We start from the raw sequence: 16,735 nt of genomic DNA, 5'->3' as shown, positions 1-16,735 counted from the left end.
GTCAGTGTTATATTACCGTTTTCATAACAGAAAATCTCCTTCTAAACAGCTTTTATAACGCTATGTAATATAATTCAAGAGAGGGCACTGAGTGGATACAAACAATTCATTACACTTGTATTCATGAAATGTATTTGGATAGAGGTGAACCGATCACGTAACCAAAAATGGCTGTATGCGGAATTCTCACTTCTTTCGTGACTTATGGAGCCCTTAAACTCAATAACCCAAATTACCATTTTCATTCCCGGAGGAGATTTGTCCAACATGGAATCCACTATAGAAACAAGTTAATTTTCCTTAAGCAGTAAATAAAGGTTAGATTAGGTTGAAAGCCATACGAAATTTCATACCTTGCACCACCACTTTACAACGACCAGCTGGGAATAAAAATATTTTACATGTTCTGTTTTAAAATACCTTAAAGGGAGTGATGCATACCAATTATTTATCTCCAGGTTGTAGCTAGTTATGATACTATTGACAGATGTGATAAAGAGCTCCAATCCGATTTATATGGTGTTTCTTCCATTAGTATTGAGCTACTGATTGTAGTATTTATTTTCACACTTGTTAATTAGTTCTAATATAACTATAGGTTTATATATAAATTCTGTAATTGTGAATTTACATAAGGATATGTGTAAAATATTTTGTAAATGAGTTCGCATGGAAAACGAAATTAACGTTATTTATTTTATTAACTACCATCTATAGTAATTTGTTTAATCTTTTGTAGAAGTAAAGGAACTCAAAAGCCTATATTTCTGACTTTTCTAAAAACAAAGTATCATAAAACAGTTCCAATCAACCCGCTCGTTGATGTTAGAAAATAAATTCGAAAGGAAACCACACCCTGAGCATTGATGGGGAAGTCTACCAAACTTGGGTTGTTTTATTTGCCCCAGTCTCTCCGGCGACACACTCGTCTTTACCGCTGAAAGTTTCCGTTGTACCATCAATACAACTTGTTTTCTTGTTTCCACAAATAAGAAAATACAGATATGAACTCAGAAATGAAAAACAGATGTAGAGTCTAATAGTGTCACTAGAAATTATATAAGTACGAGTACATAGACATTTTTAAATGTACTAATTTCGGTGTATGTTATAGCTGTAGAATATTTTGAAGGCATTGCTGTTGAAACGCATGTGATTCGTGCACATGTACTTAACAAGGCCACTTCACGTGTAGTAAATAACAGCGTTCGCTCAGATTGAATACAAGATTACAAATCTATAGATAATTTTATTCTTAAGATGTTCTACGAACAGATAAACAAAAAGAAAATTATACAAAAAGGAAATTGACACGAACAAATGCATCATGGAACTTGTTTTGTAAAAATGAAGTTTCATGCAAAATTTAAAGTCTACATATTAAATCTTTCTCGACATATCTTGCCACGTGATACATTTAGATTTTTGTTCATTAAATTGAGTATCATATCAGTGTTTAAATAATAGAAGTCTACGTACCAAGTCATTATAGGACGATGTTGTATGTGTTGGGATATTTAGGCTACATGTGTTAATATGTCACATGTTTGAATCTCTTATGGGTATTGAGTTTGTTTACACATTTATTTATTCTACTATTTTCTTGTTCTCATCATGGTCACCCACAAGACTAATGTAAAGATATTCGCAATGCTCAGCTAAATCACATGGAGATGTACTATCATGGAACGCAGTACTTTTAATATATAAAAGTGTTATGCACATCTCAGGTCAAAAGTCACATCTATGAAAAAGTCAATAAGTCAGATCTTTTTCGAGATAGTGTGCGGACAGACAGAAAAACATTTTCCCAGAGTGAGCTTTGCTAAAGCTCAGCGAGTAATTCTTACTTTGCCTGCTATGTTAAGTGATAAGAGTATTAATTTCTAAATACTTATGCACGGAGGTTTTACAATCGCATTTATTATCTGGTTTCTCACCCTTGATCTCTACACTGAATAATAATATTGATTATAAAAGTAAGATGTGTGATATTAAAAATACAGATAACTTACTTTTAAAAAAAGTTGGGAGATGTCTTTAAATATGAAACTCCTGACTATTTTGTTCGTTAATAATTCAACTTATCTTATTCTAAGGACCGAGAACTGCATTAAAATTTAAAGAATAAAAGACGCAGCATTACTCAGTGTCCAGACTTATACGTTTTGAACACGTGATATCCTTTCGGCAAGACGCCAACATGCTTCGGATGCATGTTTTTGCCCCTTTCTATGCGAGTAATTCACCAGTTCTATTATGCATGAAACCCTAGTATCGACAGCCACAGTACTTGTACAAGAAGCTGCGATTCTGGAATTATGTCTTCTATAGCTTTATTGTCGAAAGAGAGGTTGAAGCTGAAATGCTGAAGAAGTATTTTCTTATTTCAATTCCATTATGCGTAATGGTTTACCCGAATATCTGAACGATCTCTGGAGCCTTAAATTTAACAACAAAATGAATGACATTGCCTTTCTAATTGATAAGGATTGTCAATTTTTCATAAAACAATGTATATGTGTAATACTATACAGAAATTATTATATTATAATATACCACAAAAAATAAACGTACATATCAGCGTCTATACTAGATGGCCTCTGATGTAACCCATGAATTTTGGACCAGGTGTATTGAATAAGGGTGTTGAACTCGGGAATAGTTAGGTAAACTCGTAATCCAGGCAAGTTTCTGATGATTTCCCTCTTGAAGGCAACTCTCTTCCAAGCTTGGTGCAGTAAAGCGGGATAGGATACAGATGTAGAATTTTCCAGATGCAAAATAAAACCTCGAGGAAATTAAGGAAAATCTCTACATAAATCGATGAGTTTCACTTAAGAGTTATATGGAAGAAGTGTCTCTTCTCGATCGTATTGGCATTGTAGATTATTACTAGAGATAGAGACAGATTCTACTATTTTTACCAAACATAGAGATAATGTGTGAGTTTTTCATCGTGTTATGTTATTGATATTGCTAATGTGGTTCATTCTGTATGGTTGGAGTTATTTCTTATTCTATTTACATTGGTTGTCTCCATTATATTGTACCATTATATAGATTGTTTCTAAGGTATTTATTTATTTATTTTAAATTGCAATCAATTCAGTAGTTATTATTTATTTTTTAGTTTGATTTGTTACTGTTTGAACATCACTTTGATGCAGTGTATATTTAGTATTGTTATACTGCTTTGTATGCATTACTATTTGTTATTGTTTAATGTTCATAGAGCTTTATTTGTTTTAATCTGTACTGAGTTTAAGAATTTTATTTGTCACTATTAATTTTATTGCCTACTGTAATTTTTGTTACTAATTCATTGTTATTATTATTTAGGGTTGCTTACTCTATTTATTAAGTTACACATTGGTAGTAAAAATTTATTATGTCATTTGTTTTATAAAATAGCTTCTTTCCTGGTCTTTTACGGTCAAGTAGTGATTATTATAAGATTAATTATTGTTGGTTATTTTATTAATCTTGAGCCAAACAAAAAATGTAATTGTATTGAATTGTTAAATATGGTTTGTCTGTAAATAAAGACTAAAGATAGATATCACACTGTGGAAAACACAATATTAAATGTTGGAAAGGTGTTTTAACATTATAATCCAGAACTAGAGATATCTGAATTAAAATCATTCGTGTCAATAGACGATTGTTGCGACTTCCTTCCGTAAAGTTATGCAAATTGGGTCCGCTATAATTCTCTGTAATCTTTACTATTTCGAGTGGTGGCTTTTGTTCGTCGCCAGCAGAGCGAGGCCACAGCCCTCAATAATGGCCAGAGGTATTCGTATTTACACTCAGGGATTTTGATATGTTATTATGCAGCGAGAGGCGGCCGCCTTATAGCGTTATTTGATTCCTTATATACCTAACCAGTTATATCCGGTTCGGTCGTTTTGAAATCATTTATTTCTTGCTCCCTATAGTTGTTTTGCTTCCCAAAATGTTTCAAGCAATATTAAAAATGACAGAGTTGCTTTTTAAAAATAACCAGTTATTTAAAAAAAGTTGTTTATGATTTTGTAAATTTGGATAGACAAGCATCTGGTTAAGCACAGAATAAGTACGTGGAAGTGGCGGTTTATGGAAATAAGGACGTAACGAAGAACCGTTGGCAGGAGACAAGTCACAGTGAGAGTCCACGCAAGCTTCTGTTACAGCACGCGAGCCTCTCTGCATACCTACATCAACTTTTGTAACGTTTATATCACACAGCTTGTTTATATTTGAGCTAGAATGGAAGTATGAAGCTTGTTAGAGTACAGTTTTAGTTTAGATTTGTTTAATGCTCTTCAACAGATGCTTTACTTTGAATCTCTATAAATAAATATACTCGTAGCTCTTGAAATGTCCCTATCCAGAACAGTGTGATTGGCGCGTCTTTTAGAACTGGCGTGTTTAGAAATACCATTACCAAATTAATATTTTCTTGCCTTTTGTTATAGTTGTCATTAAATCGCATGCTAACTGGGTAACGAAGGAAACTCTTCGACATGATGTAAAGCAATCACCTCAACTGCGTTGAGTTGACAATGATTTGTGTTCTTATGATTAGACATACTTACAGTCAATAGGAACGTAACAAACTAGGCTTAGCAAGAAGTGGCGGACGTATACAATTTTAAAGGTAAGTTTATAGAGTGCAAAATAAGGAAATATATGTTTTTATTTACTTAGGCAAATAACTGTGTAAATTAACAAAACAATCACTTCAATGGAAAAAGATAGAGCTAACTTCTTTTATTATGTTTCATTAAATGTTCAAAATTAATTAGCTCGAAAACAAAGAAAACACCTGAACACTACAAGCAGGAGTATACTGATAAGGAGCAGAAACGAGGCTCTATTGTGGCAATTACGCGGTACGAGTACTTATGTTCTTGGTACAAAAGGTAGTCGAGTTGATATCTGATATTCTACAGTTAACATTTAATAGCTTGTAAGTTTGCATTTGTTCAGTCTTACTCTGTAAATAAATAATTACTAACAAGACTTGCAGGGTCTGCCATATATCCCAGGGATTAATAATGTGCACCAGACAGAGCCTGGACTACTTATACAATACACAACACCCTGAATTAGACTTTGTATTGAAAACGTATGAGACACATCCTGGCCTACCTGTCAGTGACTAATATTCTCTATGAGACTGGATCTGTTCCCAGTTACTAACACTAAAAGTCTTGGGATTGGCCTACTTCTCACAGGTTAGCGTTTCATGTGAGACTCGGCCTAGCATAATTTTCAATTTATTATTAATGCTCTAGATAACTTCATATTGATTAAAACTCCATATGTTTGACAGTTAGTGTTTATTTTAGAATGTAATACAATTTCATTTACAGTATTCAATGTAATAACGGCATCTATATTTATGGATTTCACAATAAGTTAATGTTATACGAAGAGAAAATCACATAAACACTTAGGAGTTTTTAGTAAAAAAAACCTTTTCTCAGTGTGAGTTATTTAATAAACACACACTGTTATAAATAAGTATGTATACTATATGATTGGCAATAAACTGCAAACAAAGATCGTTTAGTTACTTTGTTAAGGAAGTTGGTTTTAGAAAGACCTTACTCATAAAATATATTTTATTGATAATTTGAATCCTAAATAAATCTTTCAATTCACGTATAATATACTCCTATGTGCGTATATTATACTTAGCGTGAAGTGTACTTAGCGTTTTGGATTTTAGCCCACTATTAAAACGACATGTATGATAACCACTTTTAATTTCATTGTATAACAACTCATTAACACGTATCCTACGAATAACATATTTCTCAATTATCTAGTAATTTTCTACGAGGATTTGGTCTCATATCTGTAGTCGTGAAGAATATCATTGGCCTCAGGCCATTTATGAAGATAGGAGATGAAGGCTAATACTGCTAATGATGGTGAGCTGTTCACGCGACCTTTAGCCACACGCAAGAACTAAATCAGCCAAATTGACTACCGGCCCTACATAATTAGTGGTCAACTGCCACTGCAATATTTATGACATGTTTACGTTGTAGTATAAATATGAGAAACGATTCTCTCGATTTATGTCAATTTGAACTTTTAAAATTTCTCGGAGCCTCATTAATTTAAGTTGACTTTCTGGAGAAGCAATTTGAAGGTTATACAGTTTTTGAAAAAATAAACTCTTTATTAACTATATCTCAAATAGTGACTTCTTCTTGAGAGTTTAACCTGTATTTTTTGTACTAAAGTCTGAGTATTTCCAAAGTGGGCATCTGATAGCAATATTTTAATGTTTAGAGTGATTAAATTGCTATTATACATTTTTTTTAAACAGATTCTATTATAATTTTGACATAAAATATTTAAAAATATACGAAGAAAATCAGTTTATACCATAATCTTTTATTTTATATTCCCTTTCCAAAACTTTTTCACAAAAGGGGGGGATAAAATTTAAAGACTTTTTTGGACAACTTAAAATCCAGTCTTAAAATGCAAATTATGTCAATACATTAGAGTTGTAAAAACCGCGTAAATTCCTTTTGTTGATCTATAACGGTTCAAAAATTAGCTAGGAGAGACTTTCACAATCACAAATAAGTAGTAGTACAAAGAAATCATTTATTAATTACAGCTTTATAGTGATTTTATTAAACGAGTGGGAGAAATGTTTCACTCAAGTTAAGTAATATCGAAATCAAATAATACAAAAATCATCCTACAGAGATTAAATTTTTCAGATGAACGTTAGCGTAAATGTTAGTCATAGCTGTATTCAAATTTATAGTAGCATTTTGTATTTCATAATACCTACATTGATTTATCTTCGCTGGTACCTTTAAGCCAATTTGTAGCAGAGAGCCTGTCTGGATGGTTAAAACAGATTTTTACAACATAAATACCAAATTTATCTGAAAATTACAAATTTAAGGATATGTATACAGCGGCTTATTATCATAGTGTAACAAGATTTAGTTTCGATGAGAGTGATACTTCAATTATTGTATAGGTTTTATTACTCGTACACAGCAAAATTTATGAAATTGAAATGAACATCAGAGCAAGAGGTGTAAGTATCAGAGGACAATCTGTTTAAAATCTCGTTTTCTTTAAAAATTGATTTAAACACTTAAAACTATTTTTCATTCTTCATTTTATGAAAAATGTTATCGCTTTGCTTTTAAATGCGTGGACAAATTATCTACAGTAACGCCCAAACTGACATGTTTCGTGTTTCATGTATGTGTAAATGGATATACAATGGAAGGGTTACAGAGGGGGTGTTGTTACAGGTGGTATAACTGGAGCTCAGTTTATGGGATTAATCATTTGTCCATTTCACCGATAGAGTAAAACGATTATTCCCGGAATTCCACTATCACATCGCCTATTTGCATTCCCTTGTATTAAACTATCCCTTCCGGGACAGTCGAGAGTAATATTTATAGTATGTTTTATCGTCATCATGAATTTTTCAATATATTAAAGCCCACGACTTTGAAGATATGTATACATATTTATAAGATCTCTAATTTTATTTACAATAACAAAACATGTGTTTTTTAATGTTTAGTTTATTAAATGCAGAATGGTTTAATTTTTTCTATAACAATAATGTGTAATATATAACAATAATTACTTTAAATAATTTAATATTATTATATTATATGTTTATCGTTAAATACGCGAGAGAGAGAGAGAGAGAGAGATGTTTATATATTTTAACAGTAATGGTTGTCATAATGAAAGTTTTAATTCAATGCGTATTGATTTCAAACTTGTTCAGTGCGCATTATAAATATGAGTTTAATATTAGAAATAAATTGTTTTTGGTTAGTTGCAATTAGTACCAAACGGTTTAAACCCTGTAATGATACCGTACAGTTCTCAAACCGTTGTAAAGCCAACCGTTTTTAAAAACCTTAATAAATATTTTGTAAATAACTAGGGAATTCTAAAGCGTGTTTTAGGTTTTACAATACGATGAAGTATAATTTTTGTTTAATTTTTAATAGCTGTTACATTATATTCTTAATATATATATAGGCCTACACTTGGTATTTTTATACTGTAGAAACAAAGTACGCATTAAGTATGATATATTAAATAAAATTTTTAAAATAACGGGGAAAATAGATATTGATTGTAAATATTACTCTAGTATCCTACATTCACCACCTTTTTACAATTTTACAGCAGGAGAAAAAACAATCATCGGTGACAGGGTTTCTGTACTTTTCTTATTTGGCCACTCTCTGGAGGCTTTTATCTTTTTGTGAAAGCATTGTACATTCATCTGGCTGAGTATCACTAGCCTTAGCAAAATGTTTAGTTTAAATAAAAGTTGATTATTTAAAAAAAATTACACCTATAATTTTATGTAATTCTATCAATCATTATATGCGGATCAATATATCCGTTATCTGGTCCAATTTATGTTAATGTATTGTTAAAATAATCTCACCACGAATAAAGTTGTTCATTGGCTTTTTGTCAATATTTTTCTTTCTGAGATCACTCTATAACGCAAAAGGAGTACCATGCTAAGTGATTGGGGATGATAACAGTTTCACTAGATTTGTTAAACATTCTTCTAAATCTGTATTATTGGAAAGATTAAAAACACTTCACGAAAGTGAAGCTGATAGTCATAACGGGTGCTGCATTGATTGATTGATTGCAGATTTGGCCTGTACGCAACAGTCTATCACATAGGTATGCGGCCCTCCTAGCGCCAGGACCTTGTGAGTCATAGTGTTCGTCAACGCCCTGCAAACGGTCTTCATGGATAACATTCCCAGCTCATCCAGATAGAAGGATAAAGCCAAAACGCTTCAGAGAAAATACAAAGCGGATCGCTTTGTTCTGAACTTTTTGAATTCTCTGAACGTGCTCCCTCAAGATAATTTGTCATAAGCAGGGTAACAATACTGAAACAGACATTATCAAAGACTGCATGTGTTTGAGCTTGCCAGAACCTGATAACAAGTATCTGAATCTATCTTATTTATTAGACGCTTAGGGAACTCATATTTTGTGTTATCCGATATACCAAACATATTGCACTTTATTAAATTCCATATTTATTATTTTCCTTGAATCAAAAATAAATATTTAAAAGAATTTGAATTTTTTAATTGATAAATACATTTAAATTGGAAATTAAAATTTCTCTTTTAGTAAAAAGAGACATTTAGACATTTTTTCAAAGTACCTATTTTAACTTTTTTCATTTACACATGAATATTTAGTAATATTTTAAATGTTATTTCATAAAAATTGGATATAAATGTTATTTTTATAAAAATATTTTTAAAATTTACAAAATACTTGGCAGACTACAAGGGGCCGCGCCGTCCACCTCCTTATTCCATCCCCATATTAGAGTGAATAATAACCATTGTGAACACTAATCATAGGCTACAATCTATATTATTATACAATATAATATATTCTATAATATTATATATTATATAATATATAGAATATAGTATATTAAAAAGAAACTTTCTAATTCAATGGAAGAGTCAGAAGTATAAATAGTATCCATTATACGAAAAAGTTATTTTCAAATTTCTATAACGAGAACAGATATATCAATTAGCATACGTATGTATATTAAAGAATGCTCAACATAAAAGATTCAGCGGTAGCGAAATGCCTTAAACAACAAAACCATTTTTAACTTGACGAGCTAATTGGATACTTAGAAGATACGATAAGAAGGGATCACGGGTGTAGCACTAATGTATGGTCAGAGCAGTTTATGGAGATAAGGATAGATAGATGGAAGGATGGTAGTGAGTTGAAGTAAGGTGTTCACGCGACTGTAAGCCACACACGCGACATGTAAATCAATCAGTGGGGTATACATTAGCTCGCTGCCTGGTAGGACTGCAATACGCCAAGCCTGTATATTGTGATAACTTGTGAGACAGGTAGCGGTGGTGTATATAATTAACACACACGCGACATGTAAATCAATCAGTGTATACATTAGCTCGCTGTCTGGTAGGACTGCAATACGCCAAGCCTGTATATTGTGATAACTTGTGAGACAGGTAGCGAACTGTGGTGTATAATAATTAACACACACGCGACATGTAAATCAATCAGTGAGGTATACATTAGCTCATTGCCTGGTAGGACTGCAATACGCCAAGCCTGTATATTGTGATAACTTGTGAGACAGGTAGCGAACTGTGGTGTATAATAATTAACACACACGCGACATGTAAATCAATCAGTGAGGTATACATTAGCTCGCTGCCTGGTAGGACTGCAATACGCCAAGCCTGTATATTGTGATAACTTGTGAGACAGGTAGCGAACTGTGGTGTATAATAATTAACACACACGCGACATGTAAATCAATCAGTGAGGTATACATTAGCTCGCTGCCTGGTAGGACTGCAATACGCCAAGCCTTGTATATTGTGATAACTTGTGAGACAGGTAGCGAACTGTGGTGTATAATAATTAACACACACGCGACATGTAAATCAATCAGTGGGTTATACATTAGCTCGCTGTCTGGTAGGACTGCAATACGCCAAGCCTGTATATTGTGATAACTTGTGAGACATAGGTAGCGAACTGTGGTGTATAATAATTAACACACCAAGTAACAACAGACTAATTTTAATAAGTGTTAATCAATACTCATATTCGTTAAAACAAAAATAGAAGCTTAATATTAGTACTAATATGAGCAATACAGGTAATACTTTACCAATATAAATATTGTATGCTGATGGGTAGCTCTAGCAATGGATGATTAAATATATCAGCAAATATTAACGTAATACATAGTGTCAGGCTATAAAAAGTAACAGATATAATGTCATCAGACATAAAGTGATTTTGATAATCAAAAATATCGGTCAGTGAGAAACTGTTAAGAAAATTCCGGCTGAAAGTAAAGCAGAATTATAACAGGATTTTGAACAATTTTCACCGTTATATTGTATTAAATTTGAATAGAACTTTTGGCGAGTGAAATTTATTGTCTTTTTAGTTGTCAAAAAGAATTAAAGTCAGTAGTTGAAGCGTGCATAAAAATAAAGTGAGCAACAAAAAGAAATTTTACGATGAAATCTCTAAAATAAAACTAGATAAAAGAACAAATTGTACGTCAAAAACCAAGTCCTATTAGAGAGAATCCCTATTAGTTCGTTAGCTGTGAACAGCTATTGTTTGTATCTTCTATTTTACCCCATTGTAGCTGCCTTAGCTGTGACATCGAGTTTTCAATGGACGGAGGACCTTGAAATGTTGAGAATATCTGATTTTTAATCAATCTAAGTGCATTTTATGTGTTTAGTAAGTTTTAAGTACAGATTTAAAATTGAAAATAATATAACAGCATGCCAACTCTCAAACAGTCGTCATAGCAACAACGATGAACAAATAACTTTCACAACTGTTAATATTAATTGAATTAGAAATTAGCTGTTTACAGGCACACAGTTAAAATAAATTAACATGTCCAGTGAATAAATTAACATTGTGATTGATTGCTTTTATTTTTGTATTACATTTTTATAATAACTACACATAGTTGTTAAATAGTACTCATTTCTTGTATTTTATTAACATACATCATACATCTGACATCAGTAGAGGTAGTCTTAAAATATCTCAATATTCAAAATTATCATAAGGAATCATAAAACACAGGTTATAAACGAGTAAATGTAACTGTTAAAGTTGGATATAAATAGTTTTACAATCCCATAACACTGATAACAGAATAAGTATATTCACATAAGTTGCACTAAATGTTTTTTGGTAAGACAAATTTCGGTGTTGCAACAACAATTACTGATAAGATTTACAGCTAATTGAAGCTATTTATTTATTTATTTTATTTTATTTATTTCCAACGGACATACATCTCCATGTTAACGAATTGTGCATTAATAATACACATTATAATAAAATAATTAGTTATTAAGTTTAATTAGGTATATACCTTTGTGGACGTAAGTCACTGAATAATGTATCGGCACGTACGCATTCGTGACATTTGTGTCGATTATTCAATTCAATTCAGTATATTTAAAAGTGGACATGTCATTTTTATATTTATTCAAATGTATACAAAAAAAATCTTAAATTATTGCATTTTAGTCAAAAATATAGGAACTATATTTAATTACAATTTCTGAGATGAATATGATACTTCAAAATCAAAAGTGTTTTCCAGCATTTATAGGTCACGTATTACAATGTCGAAAGACGAATTGCAACACTGAAAACCAGCAAGCACAGCAAGTCTGAGTTCACCTGTGAAACTAATTAGCATAAAATTATTATAATTAATTGATTATTTACTAATGGTTTTCCATGCTTTTATATTACACAAACTTATATATTTAAACTATCGTTCAATTTCAACATTCAGTACCTTATAAAATTAACTGCAGTGAGTCAAAAATTCAAATTATAATACAAGGATCTCACCCATGAGCAAAAATGAAACTAAACACGACTATTAAAAAAGGACAAGAAAGACGAAAACTTCATTTTGATAAGTTGTATGAATATTAATACTAGTATTCAATCTCTGGTATTAACTATTTCAGCACGTTAATCTGGATAACAAAAAATGAAATATTTGAACGAAACTTTAAAATAATCAAAATTACTTCTAGACTTTATCGAAATATTTCTCTACTTTACTCAAACATTAAAAACACAATTGTTTATGTACCATATAGGTATTATTTTGTTATACCTTTTTGTTTAATTGTGCTCAGCTTATGCAAAGGAACAGAAGAATATAATTTACTAGAACAAATTACAGGAAAAATATCAAGGGTACTATCCAATTTTTGCTGTCAGTATATTTAAATATGAACAAAATAAATATACGCGTGCATGTAGATATGTACGATGTCTGTATGTGTATGTCCCTATTGATGATACTCATTTAGGCTTAAAAAATATACACTTCATTTTTATATGTTTAAGACTTTTCTTATTCATTTACCAATTTATGGAAAGCAATGTTTTATACTCCAACGTTTATCAGAGATATTATATAAAATGTGTGCCGAGGGCCGATCAGCTGTGGTGTGGTGGGCGCGGGGCGCAGGCGCGGGACCGGGCGCGGGACAGCGGGACAGCTCAGTAGACTCCCGGGCAGCAGAGAGCGCGGCGGGGGTGTCCAGTGAGTGGTAGTGCAGTGACGGACGACGGGGGGATGCCGCAGTGACCATGGCTACGCCGCCGGACAGTCCCATAGAGGAGGTGAACTACGAGATCGAACCGTCCCGCTTACCCAAACACCGGCCTGTCGCGCTCGAGGACTTGTGTCGACAGACAAAGTTCACGAGACAGGAGATCCGCGTCATGTACAGGGGATTCAAACAGGTATACCCGGCCACGTCCACCTCCCCGGTTCCCACCCTCCTGCAGTAACACCTCGTTTACTTTGCAAATCCCAAGTCAATTTGGATTCACAATCTAGCGGAGTAGAGAGGCGCGTTTGTCTCCCTTATATATTGCTCTTTTACATTACCGAACTGAGTGACTGTCGTATAACTTAATTGCTAGTTTTAATTGGACTAACTAAGCCGGTGTCATTATTTCAACCCAACATGGGCAGTTTGAACACGTTTATTATCATTAATAACAGTTACATACAATTTGAGAATAAGTTCTACTGTATTTACAAATCCTCAACGTCAGTGTTATAAAATAATCAAACTGGTTTGGAAAGTATAATACTGTACTTATAGATCATATCTAATCTAAGGGTTTGTTGTAATGATGCCTAATAAATTAACTATACACCAAACTGTTTATGATGGGCCTACTTGAGTAATAATGCCGTTAAAAGATATGATTTGAAGTATATGTATATATATATATAACTTATTCATTTGGGAAATCAAATAAAAAAGCCCTAGGCTCTGGAAATAATAGGCATAGTGTGTTAATTATTATGTGTTCTAGGAATCTATATGGTTTACTATTTATCTATAATGTAATAGCAGTGAAATGATTTATTGAGAAAAACTGTTTATGTTTGATAGAGAAAGCTTTACAGCGTTGTTACAGAATATTACTGACAAATCATGCGTTCAAAAGTATGAAGTACAGACAGTGTGTTGACAAAGCGTTAATGGCCAAGCGTTATCGAAGCAACGCAGGTTTTTGAAAACATCTATGTCTGTGTGTTTGAACGTTTGCTTTTTTAAAGCAATACCTATAGAACAGTTTGAGCTGTTGGTTTTAATTCAAAACTTTTTTAATTATTGAAACTGTTGGTGAATTCCAAAGTTCTAATTTTTGAAAGAAATTCCAGAAGTCATTTCTGATATTGTTCAGGATGGATCCACAAAAAAACTCTTATGTTTGGATCAAGGCGTGTGTCATTAAATACCTTAATTGCTACAAACATTAAACCAGCAAATATAAATTGATCACCAACAATAAATTGAAAGTTTTATTATATCAGTTTCTATACAGTTTAAAAAGTTCGGTCTAGAAAAAAGTTCTATCTCATTTTGAAACTCCTACAAAACACTGTAGTGTTTTAATTAGAATAAGCCAAATTAAACACTCACAATTTTACGGGAAGAATGGTCAAAATTGCGGAATATAAACTGATGACGACACCAGGAAATGATAAACCGCAAGTGATAAAACAGTGTTTGCCTATTTCATTGAGATACAGTTAATTCAAATCAAATTCAACAAAGAATACAAACTCAACACGCTATATAAACAGTAAGTACAATAAGTAGTGCAAGACTATTATACATCTATCTTTTCACACTACTTAGATCACGTTTTGAGCTGGTGCGTTCAAATTCAGCCTCAAAGTCTTTAACTTCGAAGAATTACTTAGGACGTGGCCGCTGAGAGATCCTCCTGCCCTTGCAAGATACACGCCTGTCCAGCCTTTTGTAGTTATAATAGTTTAAGCAACGAAGAGTAAACATGTGGACATCAAATTAGGACCTCAAAAACAACTTATTACAATGTGGCCATCCTTTTTCGCAATGTGCCACACGAGAGGTATCAATAAAGGCATAAAGGAGTACTACATGAAAGTACATGTGTGGTTGTAAAGACATATCATTTTTAAAGGGCATGTAAAAAAATATTTCAAATCTTAAACGAAGAACATTTTTACACGGTGGGATAGAAAAAGGTTTTACTTAAATACGAGATTTCAAACTGTCCTCATGGTATTGTAGGGTTAGGTTACGAGACTGAGCCGATTGTCTCCAAACATTGGATATCATAACAAAAAAGTGAGAGTTTACAGTTGTTTACCAATGTCATGTACACTTTACTGAGAAGCCACCTTTGATAATTTACAATAAATATTTGTTTATTTTTACTACTGAAGACTAAGTTTTTAACCAATTTAACCTTATAAACACCATAAACTTCCTAATGATGTAGTAACCCAATTAAATATCTAAGCATTCTTTGTCGAATATAAAATCTACGCTACTAAATCCCTAGACGCTAACTTTGTACCAGTGTTAAATAGTTGCTGTTAAACAAATAATTCGTTCAAACTGTTGAGGATTTTAAAGGAAGCGATTTTGGAAAAGAAGTTCGTTGGACAAAAATTCAAGCTATTTGGCATGTCTACTATTTTCAAATACCTAAACCTTCAAATACTGTAAATCTTAAAAAAACTATATAAACATTCAAAACGACACAAGATACCCAAAACCTAAAACAAAAACTACAATATAGCCCATTGTAATCTACTCTAAATAGAAAGAATGAGGATGGTTTTAGTTAAATAAAAATTGTACAAAGACTTAATTAATAAGGTTATGATTATGTAATACATATAAGTATTTTTTGGGTTATTAACAAGGTAGGAGTTTGTAATCCAGTTGTTGTGCCCACGTCACGTGTCGCATAACAGGCTTAGCAAGGTTGCATGCAAAATTTTAAGTGAATGGCTCATTTCATTCTATTAGTTAGGCTACATCACATATTCAAATGCTATATTTTGATTGTGCTGTTTGTTTACAAATGTATTTAATCAGCGATCGTTGCTATCATGATAACTCGCACAATCAATGTTCGTTAATGCTCAGAGACATCCAATGGAGTGGCATGCATCATAGTCGAGTTCAATGCTACCTTTACAGAAATGTTCATACAACATTTGAAGTCTACAGGTCACTTAGGTCTTGAGATATTCTGCGGATAGACAGACAGACGGAAAGACCAAAAGACTGAATTGACAGTTTTCCCTTCCCTTCGAGTGAACAGAAAGTTCCTCCTCCAATAAAGAGAAAAGTTTAAATACTATTGTAATAACAACAATATGCTGTATAATATAATGCGGTGTGTCCAATATACAAATGCCATAGACATTTATGTCTCCCTTTATGTTTGTCAGTAATAGAAATTCTCTGTCATACTATTGACTGGCCAGACGTCATAATTATAAATTAAATTCCTGGATTCAGTATTAAAGGTATTTCTTATAAACAAGTTAGCTAGTGATTATAACATAGAGAGATATCACTATCGCCATCCCTCTAGGAACCCCCACGTTCTGTATATTCGGAAAGATATCTAGAGTCCAGTAATAGAACACGTGCAAAATATAACAAGTACAATATCTACAAAAATAAATTATTTTCCCACAGATTAAGTGTATAATAAAATACTGTACTTTTGAACGTTCCTTCGTAAGGAATTGAAAGTATTAGCCTATTTTCCGATTCTATGGGTTCTATAATAATGTTTT

General features: G+C 32.4%; 1 protein-coding gene across 1 annotated transcript in view; it reads left to right on the top strand.

Annotated features, from left to right (window-relative positions):
* The first annotated feature begins 13,142 nt into the window (after positions 1-13,142).
* The window catches only part of LOC124374269 (Kv channel-interacting protein 1), a 226,127-nt gene continuing 222,534 nt past the window's right edge, over positions 13,143-16,735 (top strand). The window contains exon 1 of the mRNA XM_046832516.1: positions 13,143-13,371. Coding sequence (XP_046688472.1) covers positions 13,216-13,371 — 156 coding nt within the window. The 5' untranslated portion in view covers positions 13,143-13,215. The remainder of the gene's footprint in view (positions 13,372-16,735) is intronic.

The sequence above is a fragment of the Homalodisca vitripennis genome, chromosome 1 (assembly GCF_021130785.1).
Source record: "Homalodisca vitripennis isolate AUS2020 chromosome 1, UT_GWSS_2.1, whole genome shotgun sequence".
NCBI classification, from domain to species: domain Eukaryota; kingdom Metazoa; phylum Arthropoda; class Insecta; order Hemiptera; family Cicadellidae; genus Homalodisca; species Homalodisca vitripennis.
This window is presented reverse-complemented; position numbering and strand designations above follow the sequence as displayed.